Genomic DNA, 19,054 nt, shown 5'->3' with positions numbered 1-19,054 from the left:
TTGCATCTCTAACTAAGGCTACACTTTGAGAACCCATCATTGCCTTATACTTTCCCCATCCTGTTTGTCTGCAAACCTTTGCCAGGTAAAGTTTCCAATAACACCCTATATCATGGCATTATTCCCATATGTTAACAACTGTCCATGATGCCCTATTTTTTTTTTTAACATTTCTTATCTAAATTTCTGCCTAGTTTCCAAGGCTCCTCATGATTGAGCATATTTTATCTTACAAACAAGCTTTGTTTGCTTTCATTTCCATATGTCTGATGTAGGCCCTTGCCCATGTCCTTCCTTCATGAAGCACTCCATGACTGCAGCCGACCTTGGTAAGTGTCCTTAATCTAACCTCAGAAGTACAGTTTTACTAACTTAGACTTCAGTTTCCTTAGTGGTAGGGACCATATATCTTAATATCTTATAAAGTCTAGCATAGGATTGACTCAATGTGCATTTGCTACCTAGTGAACTCATTGATTTCCCTAGTTTGTATATTCCCAGAGGTTGTTTGATTTTTGAGAAAATAATTTAAAAAACAAAAACACAGAAGTAACTTCAGATGGTTGACCAGGGAACAGAAAATTGAGCTTAAACATTGAACTGGAACCTTACAGCCAGTAAATAAGCTTATAATGAATACCCATTCTTCTGTCCTTTATAAACAGTACTAGAGGCCCAGTGCACAAATTTGTGCACGGGTGAGGTCAGCCGGGCAGGTCGCGGGACGGTTGGTAGGCAGGCCCTACCCCCGATCGCCCCCCACCTCTATTGGGGGCAGGGCCACGGGTAGTTGGCCCGCCTCCCTAGCCCTGGTTGAACTCCAGTCAAACTCCTGGTCAAGAGGATAATTTGCATATTAGCCTTTTATTATATAGGACTAGAGGCCTGGTGCACAAAATTCGTGCACGGGGGTGTGTGTCCCTCAGCCCAGCCTGCACTGTCTCCAATCTGGTCACCCCTAACTGCCCTCCCCTGCAGGCCTGGGTCCCCCCTAGCCGCCCTTCCCTGCAGGCCCGGTCGCCTCCAACTTCCCTCCTCTGCCGGCCTGGTCACCCCTAACTGCCCTTCCCTGCAGGCTTGATTGCCCCCAACTGCCCTCCCTTGCAGGCCTGGTCCTTCCCAACTGCCCTCCCCTGCTGGCCTGATAGCTTACAACTGCCCTCCCCTGCTGGCCATCTTGTGGCAGCCATCTTGTGTCCACATGGGGGCAGCCATCTTGTGTGTTGGAGTGATGGTCAATTTGCATATTACTCTTTTATTAGATAGGACTAGAGGCCTGGTGCACGAAATTCGTGCATGGGGTGTGTGTGTGTGTCTGTGTGTGTCCCTCAGCCCAGCCTGCACCCTCTCCAACTGGGACCTCTCAAGGGATGTCCGACTGCCCATTTAGGCCCGATCCCAGTAGGATCCCAGTAGGATCGGGCCTAAACGGACAGTCGGACATCCCTCTCACAATCCAGGACTGCTGGCTCCCAACTGCTCGCCTGCCTGCCTTCCTGATTGCCCCTAACTGCTTCTGCCTGCCAGCCTGATCACCCCCTAACCACTCCCCTGACAGCCTGATTGATGCCTAACTGCCCTCCCCTGCCAGCCTGTTTGCCCCTAACTGCCCTCCCCTGCAGGCCTAGGTCCCCCCCCAACTGCCCTCCCCTGCAGGGCTGGTCACCCCCAACTGCCCACCGCTGTAGGCCTGGGTCCCCCCCAACTGCCCTCCCCTGCAAGCCTGTTTCCCCGCAACTGCCCTCCCCTGCAGGGATGGTCATCCCCAATTGCCCTCCCCTGCAGCACTGGTTCCCCCCAACTGCCCTCCCCGGCAGGCCTGATTGCCCCAACTGCCCTCCCTTTCAGGCCTGGTTCCCCCCAACTGCCCTCCCCGGCAGGTCTGGCCCCCCCCAACTGTCCTCCCCTGTTGGCCTGGTTGCCCCCAACTGCCTTCTCCTGCAGGCCTGGTAACCCCCATTTGCCCTCCCCTGCTGGCCTGGTTACCTCTAACTGGTCTCCCCTTCAGGCCTGGTCGCCCCCAACTGCCCTCCCTTGCAGGCCTGGTTCCGCCCAACTGCCTTCCCCTGCAGGCCTGGTTCCTCCCAACTGCCCTCCCCTGCAGGCCTGGTTCCCCCCAGCTTCCCTCCCCTGAAGGCCTAGGCCCCCCCAACTGCCCTCCCCTGCAGGCCTGATCACCCCAACTGCCCTTTCAGGCCTGGTTCCCCCAAACTGCCCTCCTTTGCAGGCCTGGTCACCCCCAACTGCACTCCCCTGCAGGCATGGTCCCCCCCAACTGTCCTCCCCTGCTGGCCTGGTCCCCCCCAACTGCCCTCCCCTGCTGGCCTGGTCCCCCCCCCCCCCAACTGCCCTTCCCTGCAGGCCTGGTTCCCTCCAACTGCCCTCTCCTGCTGGCCATCTTGTGTTGGCCATCTTGTGTCCACATGGGAACGGCCATCTTGTGTGTTGGAGTGATGGTCAATTTGCATGTTACCTCTTTATTATATAGGATGCTGTCATCCAAGGTGGCTCTAGGTGTTACCCATTCTTCTTTTCTTTATGAATATTATGCTGAGGGTCCTGGTGCCTGGTGGCTCCAGGTGTTCTGTAAAGGGTCCAGGGGCAGAAACCTGGGTGGTGGCAGTGGCATGGAGCAGTTTGGGAAGGGGGCTTTTCTTAAAGGGTTTTTTTGAGTAGCAGTCACACTATACTTCGATTGTATGACTTTTACAGTGTGTATGTTGTATTTCTTCTAAATCTTCCTTCAGGCACTCTAAAAGTTGGTGACTTATTACCTAATGACTGATGTTTGAGTCCACAAATCAATGAATTATCACGTTTTCATGGACCTCCTGGGTGCTTTGCAAAGCCTGTACTATATGGCTCTCTTCCCCACTCTCTTCTTCCTCCCCTTAGTTTTCGGTTTGTCTGGAAAGCCTAGACGCTGTTTTTGGTAGTTTGCTAGGTGAGTAGCAGATAGAGAGTTTCTCCAAGTGTACAAAGTATTAGTCACTTCAAGGAAAACAACGGACAGAATATGTTGCCAACGATACACTTTTTTTTTATTCCTTTACCTTCATTTTAACAGGTTTTTAGGGGAAGTGGAGGCTCCAGCATGAATTCTGGCATCCTATCAGTCTTCCATTTAACATGACTGTGCAAGGGGAGGGTTGCTGGAGATTTTCCAGTCTGGGCCCTAATTTTACTGATGAGCTAGCCATGGCCTAAAGCAATGGCATGTTTTTGAGTAAAATCACAAAGCCTAAGGTGGCAGAGCCAGGACTGGATAGGAACCCCCTTTATCTCCATCTTGCTCCTCTTTGTATTTCACGAGTCTTTCTACAGAAACCTTGAATACAGCCCCACTCAGGACCGCTGGAATGAAAGGAAACAGGTTTGGCTACTTCATTTGGGGTTGGAGATTTAATGCTGTTTAATTTATAACTTTCTCCCCGGTGAACAAAATGCATCCATTTGTGAAACAAACAAAAAAATTAAGCTATGCATCAAAAAGCAATATCCAGACGTAATTATTATTTTTTAATTTAAATTATAGATCTTATTTTCCCAGAGGCTTTGGGAGGGCTCACAGCTGTTATTCAGGATATTAAGACATGAAATACTAAATGTATCTGATTCCCAATACTGGTTTAAAGAATTGTCTACTTACAAATGTGGGGACGGTGGCACATGAATGATGAGCTTGTCTGTATTGTACAGCCTCTGCAGCCTGGTATTGATGTTTGTTTTCACATAGAATGGAACGTGGATCTGGTTTCTGTGAGTGCTTGTTGTGAAGCCAGCAATACAAAGATACCATTTGCATATTATTAGAAATTTACAAAGGCAGATAAATCCTATTGGAGCAGTAGTACTACAAAGTAAACCATTAACTGGATGCTCTTAATGGTTAGGTTGCCAATCTCTTTGTTACACTGTGCATTCCAATTCAATATTTGTAATTATTAATGTTCAGTTAAAGTTTTCATTCTAACATCATTATTCACTTTAATGTATAAGTAGTCTCAGTTACCCTGCTAGGGAGCTAGACAGATGTCTTTTCTTTTGAAGGCAGTCTTAAGGTACACTATCCTTAGGAGAATGTAATTGTCAGTTGAACATCATACTTTGTGTGTATTGTCTGCCAACTAGATGGTGTCAGAAATGAATATTGTCAGCTTATTACGTGTTTCTTTCTAACCCCTGACATTTATCCCAGTCATCTTTCCACTTTTCTCCTAATCAAACCCTATACCTTAATAAGATAAGGAGCGGGACAAGATTTATCCTACAACCTAGGCTGTGAGTTATTTATGTCTAATATACTGTGTGTTGGATTTCATGGGTGCTTCCATTATTATTTTTTAAACAATCAGAGCTCTTTTTGTAGTAAGAAATTGGTGGAAATTATAACATTAAGGGATATTTCTATGAAGCTGAGCATTTAATTTGGCTCTATCGGAAGGCATACGTTTTGGCTCAACTATCTCAATCCTGGCGGATTCAGTCTTTATGTAAAATCTGCTGCTTGTGTTATGCAACTATATACATTTATTTTCTTCTTAGAGTAGATATTCATAGCTCTCCTTGGTGTCTCAAAACTAACCTATGAAAATACAGGCTTTATAAAATTGGACATGGTATGTATCAGCAAATGGTAAAGCCAGAAAGAGAAATGGAGTAAAGGAAAAAATCCCAAAGGACCTGACATTTTTCTAATAGGCAAGGCATAATTTTTATTAAGTAACTTACAGAGATTGTTTAAGAAATACTGTAATTAGGGAGGGAATTATAGGGTGAGGATTAGGCAAAGAAAATGAAGGAAAGGGAGAGTCATAGGGGGAGAAAGTTACCAAGGAAATCGGTATGTCCCTTGAGTTCTAGGGAATGTATGCAAGTCTCAAATCATGGTTGCATTTTCAGTCTTTGGTTTTTTATTTTTAGATGATGAGGCATTTCATAAAGTCATTCTATTTTTTTGGAGTCATTTCTGTTCACCAAAGAACTGTCTTAAATATATTATGGTGTTTCCCCATCCCCCCATTCCCCCTCTACCAGTTTAACCAGTTTCTGAAAATGGAAAATTTGGACATAAGTCATATAACCCAGAAGACAGGTGAGATGTAATGAATTTATGCTACACTTTCTCTGAGGATTAAGATCATGGTATTCACAGTTGCTAAGAATACTCATAATTAAGTATAAGGTTAGTAGTTTCTTATTGATCCTGAACCCAAATTAGAAATATAGATTCTTAGAATGTCTTGAGAATTTAAATTCTTAGAAATTTTAAATGTGGCTAAGAGGGGTAAATTATTGCTAGGCATTCAGTAAAGAAGAAATTTTGGACTAACCGAAACATTCATTTAGAAATGTTGTTTACTAAACAAACAAGCAAACATAATTTTGTTAGGAAATCATGAGCTGCTTTCAACCACACAGATATTTATAATTTTCAGTAATAGTTTCAAATAAAGAGTTTAGGGCAGACTTGCTGTAACCAAGCAATAGCAATGCTTGACTTTTTCCTCACACGTCTTATGGTCAGTGTCGTACCTACTCTATCTAATTGACAAAATGCCGGTGTTTGCGTTCACCCAAGATACATTTGCCATTGAGACAGAACTTAAATTGGTTTCTGAGATTTTTAAAAGTGCGTGTACGAGAAGGAAACATCCTTTGTCTTCATACACTTTGAAAGGAAAGAGTGTATGTATGTAAAAGCTATGGAACCATACTTCCTGAGCTTGCAGTGGTTTTGCCGATTTCCATGGCAAATCTGATTTCTATGGCTTGGACATTTCTCATTTTTACTTTTTCTCATTTCACAGACTTTGCGAGTCAGTCCCTAAAGATCTGCTTGGAGACACACTGTGCCAATCGGCCAAGTTGGCCTTTCCTGTGCTTCTCTTAAAGTAGCCCATCCAGAAGCACTGACCTTTTAGTTTAATAACAGTTTTGAGAAAATGTTCATATCCTGAGAGCTGGAAAGAGTGTTTTGAGCAGGGCCGTTTAAAATAGCGGTCTCCCAAAGGTATATCTTTTCCCTTGCGCACTTGGGGTCAGACCTACCAGAAGAAATATGTTGTTGCTTTCTGTATTCTATTGATTTAAAAACAAATAACATGAAACTTAGATTTGCTAGAAACCCATTACTAGACTGGTTTATTTTCCTGCCTGGACTTTGACTTGCTATTTTAGATTTTAAACTCACTGTGCTCGATTATGTTTTATCTTTTGTTATTTTAAATTCTCAATTGTAGCTAAAGTAATTATTTTTTCAGCTGTGACCTTGGAAGTGAGACCCAAAAGTTGTGTGTGTGTGCGTGTGTGTGTGTGTGTGTGTGTGTGTGTGTGTGTAATTTTTCATTTCTGGAAGCAGCTGGGGCATTAGAAAGACAGCTGTGCTTTGGACCCTTTACTGACAAAGTGATGCCCACCAGCTTCTCCCTTGGGTATACCTTCTTCAGTGGACCTAGAAGCGTCGCCCCATTTGCATTGCTGCTGGTTTTCCTCTGTGGCCCTCCCAGGCCCAGTTTCTACCCACCTAGCCTACCTAGATGATATCACAGTTGTCTCCTTCTGTTTCTTGCCTCACCCCACAGCAGGTGGCAGGGCTGACTGTGATTGATAGACAGGAGGGTATAGAGAAAGAAGGCACTCCTTGAAGCTACTTCTGCTTCTCTGCATCTGCAGTCTTTCCTGCATGGCTTCCTTTCCATCCAGCCAGCTGGTCACACTTGGGTAGTGGAGAGCTTACTGTTCCATTCCAGATTGATCACATCATAATAAAAAGTTCAATTCTGCCCTAGCTGGTGCTCAGTGGTTAGAGCATTGGCCCACACTAAAGAGTCATGGGTTCTATTCCAGTCAAGGGCATGCAACTTGGTTGTGCATGCAGTAGGCAACCAATCCATGTGTCTTTCTCTGTCTCTCCCTCTCCCTTTTACTCTCTAAATATCAATGGGAAAAATATCCTTGGGTGAGGATTAACAAAAAAACAACTCACTGCTGATTTCAGTTTTTCCCCTGGTAAGAAGCCCTCTGTAAGAGGCACAACATGTATTGTGAAGATATGAGACTGTATTAGCAGCTCACTTAGAAAACTGATCTCATTGCTTCATATTTAGACCTGGTACACTGACATCTTTCGAAGCCTAGCTCTAATGGGCTGAATGGAATTCAGTTGCATTGTGATTGAGAATTTGAATTTTGCCTGAGAAAATTTTTGCTGTGGCAATTTGCAACAATCTAGGGGAAGTGGCATGATTTTACAGGTGCAGTTTGGCTGTGTATTGATCCTGATTGGTATGTTGAACTTCAGAGAATAGTTTTATCAGATAATACTAATTGATTAAGTATTTGTTTCAGTTTTTGTTAATAGAGTTAGTAGTTCTGAGCACCTCCAAAAAATGAAGAGTCATGTTTTTTGCTTGTTTATGGGAAATAGATGAAAATGTGAAAATCATTACCTTGTGGGCTGTATAATCTAGAACTTCCAAGCTGGCAGACAGTGATGTAACCCACCCAGTCCTGCTTTTGGATGAGGAAATCAAAACTCAGGTAGATTAACTGATTTATCCAAAGTTCAGCTAATAGAGAAACAAAGAGTATTCAGACTCTTTGCTGAGCTGTTACTAATTTCACTTTTATTTGTATTGTTTTCTAAAACTTTTAATATTAAAAAGTTATAAGATTTGCCAGAATGCAAACAATTCCCTGTTCTAGTTTTTTTTTCTTCTTGATTTTGTGTGACCTTTTAAAGCAGAGATGTGCATCTCTTCTACTACAGACTCTGAAGTAGGAGAGAAGCCAAATAGCAGCATGAAATATAGTTTGAAGGGACCCTCGAGAACATCCATTTGAGAATATCCATTTGAGAAAACTGCTGCCCAGTTAGTTTACCAATAAAAGTTACAGTTTAGTGGTTTTTAGTATATTTGCAGAGTTGTGAGATGGCTCTCTCACTATCTAATTTTAGAACATTTTTAACACCCCCAGAGAAATCCTTTCCCCATTAGCTGTCACTCTCCATTCTCACCTTCCTGCCACTCCTGGCAACCAGTCTAGTCTCCTTTATGAGTCTATAGACTTGCCTTTTCTAGGTATTTCATATCAGTGGAAGCATACAAGTTGTGATCTTCTTTCACTTAGCATGATGTTTCAAGGTTCATCCATGTGGTAGCATCTATCAGTACTTCATGACTTCCATGGCTGAATAATATCACACTGAATGGATATACCATATATTGTTTATCCATTCCTCAGTTGATGGGCATTTAGGCTGTCTTCATTTTTGGGATGCCATGAATAATGCTACCATAATATTCATGTACAACTTCTTGTATAGACATATATTTTCAAGTTTCTTGTGTATATAGAGTACCTAAGAGTGAAATTGCTAGGCCCTGTGGTCACTTTGTTTAGCATTTTGAGGACCTGACTTTCTCTTTGTACAGTGGTTGCATCAGGTTATATTTCACCAGCAATTTATGAAGGTTCCAGTTTCTCCACATTTTCACTAACACTTGTTATCGTCTTATTGATTATAGTGGGTTCAAATTGGTGTATTACTGCAGTTTTCAATTGCATTTCCCAAATGACAAATGTTGTTGAGCAATTGTTCATTTGCTTATTGCAGTTTGTAACACTTATTTAGGAAAATGCATATTCATATCTGTGCCCATTTAAAATTGTCTTCTTACTGTTCTGTTATAAAAGTTCTTTGTACTTTCTGGATACAAGTTAATAGTCAGTTATGTGATTTGCCAATATTTTCTCCCATCTGTGGGTTGTCTTTTCACCTTCTTGATGTCCTTTGATGCTGTTGTTTTCTGATAGTCCAAAAGTAAGAGAAAACATCCTTACGAACTTTCATGTATCTTCTTTGTTATTGCCCAATGTCAGCTCATTTTAAAGAGGCTTGTGCATATCTTGTTGTGGTTCATTTTTTGTCTGTGCCCTGAGGCAAGGAGCTTACAATGTTCAGATCATCAAGTAGAGTGTTGTTGCAGAGCAAGCAGTGCTGTTTAGGTTTCCATCTAATAGGCTACCGTTTGAAATAATAGGTCCATTGTGTCTTCCTATCCTCCTAAGTGTTTCTGGTGCTTTCTTGTTCATGATTTTGGGTAGTGGGTTTTAGTGAAGAGGAAATAGTCTCTGCTTATTATTTTTGTGGAAGGCTCTGAAGGAGTCTGTAAAATTTATCTATTTTGTTTGCTATCATAGCTATAAGAATCTTTACAAAACACATCGTACAAAATTTTCTAATTGTAAAGACCAGATGTTTCACATCAAGTCACCAGGTCTATAAGAAGCTCCAGCCAAGTTCTCAGCACTGTTCTGAAGTCTCTCTCCAGTTGCTGGCACTTGAATTTGAATGACATGTATTCCAAAAAATAGGTTTCAAAATGTCCACAAATGCCTTTTTTTCATAAATTATGGAAAAATGAATATAAACACAAATAATTTTCTCTCTGTAATAAATGATTTTTCAAAAAATGTTTAATTGTCAGAGTGAGAATGCTTTGATGTAATTTTCCTCTGTAAAGTCCCTTCCTTACATCGTCTCTTCCCTGTACATGCGATTGTCAGATTTTAGTGATAGGACATCCTTTTAAAGAATTTGTACTTAATGGCTCAGTCCCCATGGGCAGTAAGCAGCTCCTTGAGCTTATTCTAAATTTTGGCAGGTGTGGAAATTTCTAGGTCACCAGGGAACTCTTGATGAAGTTACTGCTGAAATGCACTAATTGGTCTTTTCCATAGTGCTTAGATGGTCCCAAGGAGATACTGGCCAGCTGGCAGAACTTTGCCCTTTAAGCTCCAGTTTCAGCTTTGTTTTTGTGAGTATTTTCTTGGTTTTGTTTTTAAGAAATCACTAATTTCATCTCTTTTTGCTCTTTACTGATTCCAGTTTCTGATGAAGAACTGAAGAGAAGAGTAGCAGAGGAACTGGCCCTGGAGCAAGCCAAGAAAGAGTCTGAAAACCAGAAACGGTGAGTTTCCTGGCAGGCGGGAGATTTTGGTCGACTTGTTATAATTAAGTATTTTTAGAGAGGAATAATTGTAATAAGACTCATTATTTGTGTCTGGCTGAACTTCAGAATGTGCTAAGCATGTGAACTTGGCCATTTTCGGTTTTGGCTTGTGCTTGTTAAAGCCATAGGTTACCCTCTCCCCAAACTTGGTTATAAGTGTCCATTATGTCTTTTGTGTGGTTCTTTATTGCATGAATACTGACTGAGCCTTGTTTTCTCAATAATGTGAGAAGTAGTTTTTGAGGATTCTCCAGGAATTTCACAAGCTAGTTTCTTTCAATGAATGTAGTTAGGATTGAAAATTATGTTGTCTACTGTGGTTATGAAGGTTAGCAATATTGTAGCTATTAATGAATGCCATGTATTATCCATAGTGCCCATATTAATAAATAGCACTAATTAGTAATATGCTCACTTAAAAAAACTGAAGATATGTCAGAAATACATCAGGTTGAAAAATCCAAATCTTCTATAATTCCATTCAATGGAGAAAACCAATCTTGAATGTTTTATTCCTCTAGATTTTTTTCTATATACATACTACTACATTATTTTTATCATTATTAAAACTACTACTACTACTAACAGTGTTCTTGTAATAGTAGAAAACCAGAAGTAATTCATATGGCCATCATAGGGGACTGGATGACTGAGTTATGGCACATGCCTCAATACAGTACTAGACAGTCAAGTAGATCCTTATGTACTGATTCAAAAAGATGTTGAGAGCTATAAACTGAAAAACATACAATATTCAAAACAGCATAGATAATTTTTTTTTTGGTAAAAGTACTACTTTTTAAAGACCTTTGAAGTACAGTTATTCATAAAAATGTGCCAATACTTTTTAATCTAAGATAGTCAAGTGCTTTCCATCTGTGCTACTTCTGAAATTTGCATACAGCACAGAGCTTTACTGTTATATGATCATGCAAATGTCTTTCTGCTGTGAGCACTAAGCACATGCCTGCCATCAGTGGATGCTTAGCGTGTGCTTGTTTTTGTTTTGGTTGCTTAACTGTTTTGCTTGGGAGAGCTAAATGTAAAGAATCTTTGAGTTGGATTTTCGTCTTCAATGGCCATAGGTCCTTCAACATATAATCTGGCCATAGGTCCTTCAACTATAATTTAACCTCTTTGGGCCTTATTTATTTCATCTCTAAAATTTCTTTTTTGATATAAGTGTTAAGCTACCTCCAGTTTGCTTTTGAAACGTATGAAACAGAACATAAGTTTTAGATTAAGACTGCCATTTTCTCAGGAAATAGTTTAGTGTTTTAAAAATCAAGATGTAGTTAGTACTGGTGAAAGAGTCTGTGTATATTTCTGTAGTTTTCCACATAGCACTTTATAATTATTTAATTGGGTTAGGCTGATGGAGTATGTAATTAGATGGTGAAGTTTAAATATTCCAAAAAATTCAGACCATTTTCATTAAGAAGCAAAGAAAATCAATATATTATGGTAGAATTTCTTATTTTTGAAATTTTATTTTTAATTGATTTTTATTTTAATAAGGAGTTTTTTTGGGGGGTTAAAATTATGTTTACTTTGCTTATTATATTTCACATAGAAATTTTTTGTCTTCCCTTCTCTTCTTGTGGTACAGGCTTCTTACAATAACTCTCACTCTGGTGTTTTCTTTCCTTTCTTTATTTTTCCTTTTTTTATTCAGCTTCCATTTGCTTTGCCTTGGTCTTTGAGAGGTAAAGGGCAGATGAGATGAATAAAAGGTGCCAGGGAGAGCCAATTTCATATCTCAAGTGGACTGGGGTTGGCAGCCTAGCTGTAACCTGGACAAATGACTATTGATAAAGAATTTATTTTCTGTCACCTTTAAGGAGAACAGAGGGTGGTATAGCCTTTTTATTATTTTTTTTCTTTTAAAAAATGTTTTATTTGAAGCCTTCTTCATGAAAACTTCCAGCTGTCAAATCTTGGCACTAAGTGTGTGTTCATCTATGCGATAGTTTTTAAAAGAATCAATAGCTGTGTTTTTTGTTTGTTTGTTTGTTTGTACCAGAGAAGAAACTTTTGAAAAGCATTAAGAAAGTTTTGTGTGCAGTCTTTGCAAAGCAACTTTTTGGTGTCAAGGCATTTATACATTACTAGAGGCCTGGTGCACAAAATTCATGCAAGGGGAGGGTGGGGGAGAAGGGGGGGTCCCTCAGCCCGGCCTGCATCCTCTCGCAATCTGGGACCCCTTGGGGGATGTCCAACTGCTGGTTTAGGCCCGATCCCACAGGAATCCCTATGGGATCGGACCTAAACCCACAGTCAGACATCCCTCTCGCAATCCAGGACTGCTGGCTCCCAACCACTCTCTTGCCTGATCACACCTAACCCCTCTGCCTGCCTGATCACCCCTAACCACTCTGCCTGCCTGCCTAATTGCACCTAACTGCTCGCCAGCCTGCCTGATCGCCCCTAACTGCCTCTGCCTGCCTGATCGCCCCTAACTGCTCTGCCTGCCTGCCTGATCGCCCCTAACTGCCTCTGCCTCGGCCCCCACTGCCGCAGCTTCATCCAGAAGGATGTCTGGCTGTCCAGTCTAATTAGCATATTACGCTTTTATTATTATAGATTGTATCTGTTGCTTTAATTGAATGAAGCCTAGTAAGCAGTTTTAGAGGATTCCTTGTGCCACTGTTTCAGCAATCCTTGTGTCATCTATACATACCCCTACTCACTCTACCTATGTGGTGAGTGGTAAGGAGAAGCAGTAACATTTTTAACAGGCTGGTGAACTTTGTGGAAGGAAATACTCTGAAATGTCTTTTATTAGGGTAGCTTAAATAAGAATCTTGTTTTGGTCAGGATTTTTTGGTTGAAAGATTGAAACTTAACTCTGGTTAACTTAGGAAGCAAGGGGATTTTTAGAAGCATTTTGAAAAGCTCAAAAGAATCAAAAGGAAGACTAGAGAAGAGAACCCCGGCTAGGGAAGAACTGGTTACTACTAAGAAGTACTTACTCAAAAGAAAATCAGGATAAGCATTTCATAGCAAAAAGAAAAAGATGTTGGATGGCTGAATTTCATTGAATTGAAGATGCCATTGATTATAAGAGGCATTGTATTTGATGTACCACAAGAAAAAAATTGCTGCAAATTGTAACACCATAGTTTATCTCTTAGAATTTTCTTATTGAAAGATCTCATTAAGAATGACTGATTTTTTTAAAAAACATGACCTGCATATTCAAAAAAAGAAAAATGTAAGCAAAATAAATATGTTAAGGCACTGTTCTCACCTGGGGGAGATTTTGGTCCCCTGGGGATATCTGACAGTGTCTGGAGACATTTTTGGCTGTCACAACCTGTCAGGTGTTATTGTTATCTGGTGGGTAGAGGCCAGCAATGCTATTAACCATCCTGGTGTACAGGACAGCTCTCACCTCTGCCCCTGCCCAGAACAAAGAATTGTCTGGCTCAAAATGTCAACACGCTGATAGTGAGAACCCCAGGGTTAAGGTGTTCTTAAAAACCAGCTCACATTGGGTCTAGTTCTTCTGAATCACTTCTTGACTCAGGGTCTTGCTGTCCTTGTTTTTCCTCACATCGTATTCTGTGCCATCAGAACCTTGGCGACACAGCGTTCCTGAAATGATTGCTCCACTGCTGTTCCTGGGATTTTTCCAGGCTGCTGACACCAGTTTTTGCAAATTGTGATGCTTATGCTCAAGTTCTGACAACTGTGCAGGACAGCTGCCTGGCATACAGCAGTGTAAGATGCTCTTAGGCATGTGAAACATAGAAAAATATCATCCTAGGGCTATATTTGGTCAGTACAGTCCATGTACACCCTGGACCATATATTTGTGGGATTGGAAATGCCTTCTTGTGTGTCTTGCCTTACCTCCCATCTAATGCAGAAGCCCTTTTACAGCCTCTCTGATTGGTAGTGCCACACTCATTTAGATCCCATTCAAAAATCATTTAAACTGAAGATATATCATTAGGCCCTTTAAAATTAACCTGAACTCCTTTAAATCTCCACTCTTTACTATGCAGACATGCAGTTGCTTTAAAGGAGTTTTCTGCTGGGCCACAGTGATGGTGCAGCTAATTGTAAAGCACTGTGACTGTATGTGTTGTATTCTCATTTCTAAAAACCATTTATTCATGAAATCTCAGTTTATCTTAGATTTGATTCTGTTTTATGAGACTCTTGAGTGATTTGCTTAGTTAACAAAATCATGCCCCAAAATATCACTGACATAATATTAGTACATGCACTAAACGTTGAATTTAATTTGGAATTCCAGTTTTGCTTATCACAACATCTAATGGAGGGAATAGTTGTTTGGTGTATTGGGAGTCAAGAGTAAATTAAATGCTCATGTCAGCAGTCTGTTTTTGCTGTAACACTCTATCATGTGTTTTGGATAATAGCTGACCATATTGTGTTGTAACTATAGCAGGCCAATATAGCAAGGACATAATATGCCCCAGTTTGAGTATAGACTTTTAAAATGTAATTTGCTTCTCTCCTGTGCCCTGCCTCCAAAAGTCAGTCTTTGACAGGAAGAATAACGTGACTGCTTCTGACCTCTGACCTTTGGCATTTGAATTTCACCTCTTTACCTATAAAAGCAAGTGAAAGTGTTTCAGTTTTAATAACTTTTCTTCAAGAAAACAAGAAGAAGGGGAATACCTACTTGATATTGTAACTAGCTACACATCAACCTAGATTACTTGCTTGCTGTTTTTAAATGGACAATTGATGAGATTTCCCCCACTTTAAATTACTTGGATAATTACATTAGATATTTGAGACGTAAGCTAATTAATTTGATTTAATAAGTGATTTAATAAAGTAATCATAAATTTTATTAGCTGTATGGGTAAATTCGAATATAGTACAGTCCATTAATTTTTTCCCTCTTATAGCATGAATTAAGGGCTTAAAGATTTGGGGACTTTTTAGTTTCCTGTAGTAAAGGTAAAATTTATAGGGATGGTACCTTCTGTTTAAATTCATTATATAAAAGAGTTCATTTCAATTTTATGAATAGATATTTTCTGCCTCTGGAGGAAAAAGCTGAAAAAGGAAGGAGGAAAGAATCCAGTAGAGAAAAACAAGGTTTGTGGGTTAGCATCACATTGGAAATACATAATGTGGGAAATCGTCTACCTAATGTGGTACAAATTACACAGTTATGATGAAATTACATGCCTTCAGCCTGAACCTGCATGTAATCTCTAGGTATATACTATCACTAAAAAGAAGAAAAAGAGAAACCAACTTTCAGGGAACAAGTACTTTTTGATAACTAATATTTATCAATGGCTTCTTGTAAAGTGTGGTTTTGAAGTGAATAACATCAGTTAGTAGTGAATATTTTCTCTTGGCACTTACAACTACTATAGGCAATTGCATCTCATTTCTAATTAATAAATATTTGCAAAGATGTTTGCAGAAATTTGAGTTATAAGTCATCAGTGACACACTCTGCTGTGATGTGAGCTTATTTCTCAGTTCTGGTTCCAATAGGAGTAGCGGAGTCTTTGTTAACATTATCTACAAAAATGTTCCTGCATATATCTGCCATATAGGAGATCCTTCTGCAGTATAAAAATCCAGATATTTTAGATTAATTTTCTTATTAACCCCATTGTAGCCTTGTTTTTAAAAATGCATATGGTATTGGCTGTTGTTTTATACTTGCATGCTTCTATTCCACTCTGCTTAAAAGTAGATAAAGACATACCAGTTCTGGAGGACGCTCACATCCTAGCCTCCTGGTCCTTTTCACTGGAAGTTGATTGGAAGTGCTGTGTAGGTACCAGGAATCGTGTGCCATCTGCTACTTTATCTTTTTCTTCAAGTGCCACTTTTCTATTTTTAATAGAGATAACTATCACCAACAAATATAGAAGGTTGGATTTTATTCCTGTGTTTTATTCACATCTCTTATTTTTCCAAATCAAATTTTCTCTCCTATTCAATGTTATGCAGTTGTAGAGCCCTGCCCAGAATTCAGTTTGAGAAGCTATTTTTACACTGTTGGAACATTAAACCTGGACTGGAATTAATCTAATTAATTCTAAGCATGCCATAGAATCAGCTTTATATCAGACTCCTTCTTTATTGGTCGTGTTAGCAGCAGTGATGTTCAACCACTTTTTGTTCAGATGTTTTTTTTGACAGTAATTACAGTGTTTTCTCTTGTGAAGCATAGTGTTTGATGTAACTTGTGCCAAAGTTGGTTTCTGCCCTTGGAATTTTCTAGGAATTGGTTTCTGGATGTGCCATAGTTATAATAATTCTTGCTGAAGTTTCTCTATTACTCAGAGCAATCTAGGGGTAAGGGGAGAAGGGGTTGTAATGTACCCTATAAATAATTTATTATTCCTTACATAAACTATTCATGTTTATTGTCAGTGTTATCACTGTTTTAAAAACACCGATGACTGAAATAGATGTATGTAAAATTTTTCACTTTGTAGCAGAATCAGGACTTGAATTGCATGGCCCCATAACCCTACACTGTCTGATTGAATCATCCTCTCTCATTATTTTGTAAATGTTTATTCAAAGGACACCCAACATGGCACTTTGATATAAAGCTGATTCAAGTGCCATCGGACTATTGTTAGGAATAGGGATTTAGAGCTCTGTCAGCCCCTTCCCCTGTTCCCTTCCTGGAGACCTAAGAATCATTCTTACCGGCTCTAATGCCTTGTCAGGGTGATTTTCTCTCAAAATTGGACACTGTGCATGAGCGAGGAGTATACTTTTCTTGTGCAAATAGCATTGTTGGATGAGTTAGTTCCGTTTCTGTTTTAGAAGGGGTGGGGGGAGTGGCCAGATGTCCATTTTCTTGAGTCCAGAGTCTGTATTTATGGGCAGTGGTCCACATTGTTTGGGCCTCACCCTGGCCGAGTCCTCAGTCCTGGGCCTTCTGGAAGCTGTCTGCTGATCCTGCTGGTAATGAATGCTGTGTGAGGAGGAGTGGAAAATGTGAGGCTCTTGTATGGCAATTCACTCTGGAAACAGTGGGGAAATGTGCCAAGAGGGTCCCTGTACATTTCCTCTCTTGACCTGACCAGCTTTGCCTAGAGCCTCAAGCTGAAAAGAAGCCTAGGCAACGTGGTTGTGAATCAGATGTCGATTTTTCTCAGCATTGTAATACCTCCTTCCAAATGTTGGCACATTTTTATGTTTAAGTAGTAGCCTCTTCTCTGGTTGGAGAACACTATTAAAAAGAGAGTAGCTCATCTTAAGTTTTTGTTAAATGTTTTGTTGAGCGATAAAGCAGTTTATAGATGACACACACATAGAATATGCACATTGGGGTCACATGCTTTCTGTTATAAAAACCATTACAGAGTACAGGACACATATGCCCAACTAAAATGAAAAAATTAAAAAAAAAGGTAGTATTTTGTTATTTACTGTTTGCTCAGTGCTGTTCCGAACACTTTGTATATTTTAACTCATTTTATCTTCATAACACCTCTGTTACCCGACTTTATAAATGTAGAAACTGAGAGGTAAAGAAACTTGCCAAGGCCATATGTAGTAAGTGGTGGGTCTGGGACCAAATTGGCCCTTATGACCAAATTCTTGAGAATTTGTGCTTAAAGTTAATATTCTTTGTCTACAGAGGCTATAACTTACTATTGAACACTTGCTTTTGTGCACATTTTCAGTGATGGCAATTTGAATTTCTTGTTAGCCTAAGACTGAGGACATTTTTCTTATTGCACAACTGGGGTGGGGCAGGCTATGTGGAAGCAGGTGGTGCCGTGCCCCAGGAGCTTCAGATATGAGTATCTGCTTCTGGTCAGTGAGGCACAGGTGTGCTCAGTGGCATTCTGCAGAGTTCTGGGGAGCAACGCGGGTCCTTCCACTGTGTGCAAAGCAATAAAGAGGCATAGTACTTTAATGGATGATCGAAATGTGGAAATTTTGCATTTCTCCTATATTCATCCTTAGGCTTTCTTTCTTCCTTTTTTTCTTAAAGGAGACTTGGACTCATTCTATTATTTTGTATTGGTTGTGTTGGAGTTTTGGTTTATAGTATTTATTATTTATTTGCCTTTTGTGTGATAGTCTATAAGTATTTTGATAAGTCACCAACTTTAGTCTAAAAGCTTACATGTTTTTAAACCAGTCTTCAAAATTAGCTGCTGGGACAGTGTACCTCTGGAACTAGAATGTGGATTCCTCTATTGACTACTGTGCAGCTGCAGCATAGGGACAGTTCATTAATTACATACCATTTCTACTTGCTTCCTTCCTTCCATAGAGTACCAGGGAACTCCACTGGGCTTAGACCATTTCCTTTGGAAATTTTTAAAGTTATTCCATTAAAATGCTTCTAGTGTGAAATGGCATTGAGTATAAAGAATAAAATTAGAGGTTAACCACATAAATGTTTAAAATAATGATTTGCGTTTAAGTGCCTTCACAATTTCTTAGACCAGATCTCTTAAATTTCGTATTTCCTGGTGCCATTTTGTGAATGCTAATGTAAAATTTCTTCAAAATCCATAAATTTTAATTTTGCTTACCTGATAGGCTGATGGATTAAAACCAAATCAAATAAAAACAAAAAAGTCAACTGAAACCATTAATTTAACGTGGATATGCCTATTAATTTAAAAACAATACCCACAGAGTTTCTGCAATTTTTATCATTACTACAGAATCTGGTAGGTTTGACTTAGAAAGGTCATTCCGTAAATGACTGAAAACATGGATAATGTTGATTTGTTTAAAAAAAGGTTACAAAAGAAATATACATCTACTGAAGAAATTAAAATAATACTGAATCATAAAAAGTTAGTCATCCTCTGCCCTTCTAAAGTCATTTGCTACATTCTTACCCTAGGGAAAATGTTTTCCTAACAGTGTTTTATATAAATATTTTTATACAAAACAAAAGAAGTAATAATGTTGTATAACTTGCTTTTGTTTTTTGCACCCAATCATATATTGTGGTCCTCTTCTTGTGTACAGTCTACACTGATCTAGAGTAGACTTTGATCTGATAATATATACCATTTAAGAAGACTTTAAGAAAAGTA

The 19,054-nt window shown here is 39.7% G+C and overlaps 1 protein-coding gene across 4 annotated transcripts in view; it reads left to right on the top strand.

Moving 5' to 3' along the window:
- Positions 1–19,054, top strand: part of CHCHD3 (coiled-coil-helix-coiled-coil-helix domain containing 3) — a 286,849-nt gene that overhangs the window by 52,571 nt on the left and 215,224 nt on the right. For all 4 annotated transcript variants that reach the window (XM_080663334.1, XM_080663336.1, XM_080663335.1 and 1 more), the window contains exon 3: positions 9,896–9,977. In XM_080663334.1, coding sequence (XP_080519460.1) covers positions 9,896–9,977 — 82 coding nt within the window. The remainder of the gene's footprint in view (positions 1–9,895; positions 9,978–19,054) is intronic.

This window comes from Plecotus auritus, assembly GCF_963455305.1.
Source record: "Plecotus auritus genome assembly, chromosome: 4".
In the NCBI taxonomy this organism is placed as follows: Eukaryota; Metazoa; Chordata; class Mammalia; order Chiroptera; family Vespertilionidae; genus Plecotus; species Plecotus auritus.
This window is presented reverse-complemented; position numbering and strand designations above follow the sequence as displayed.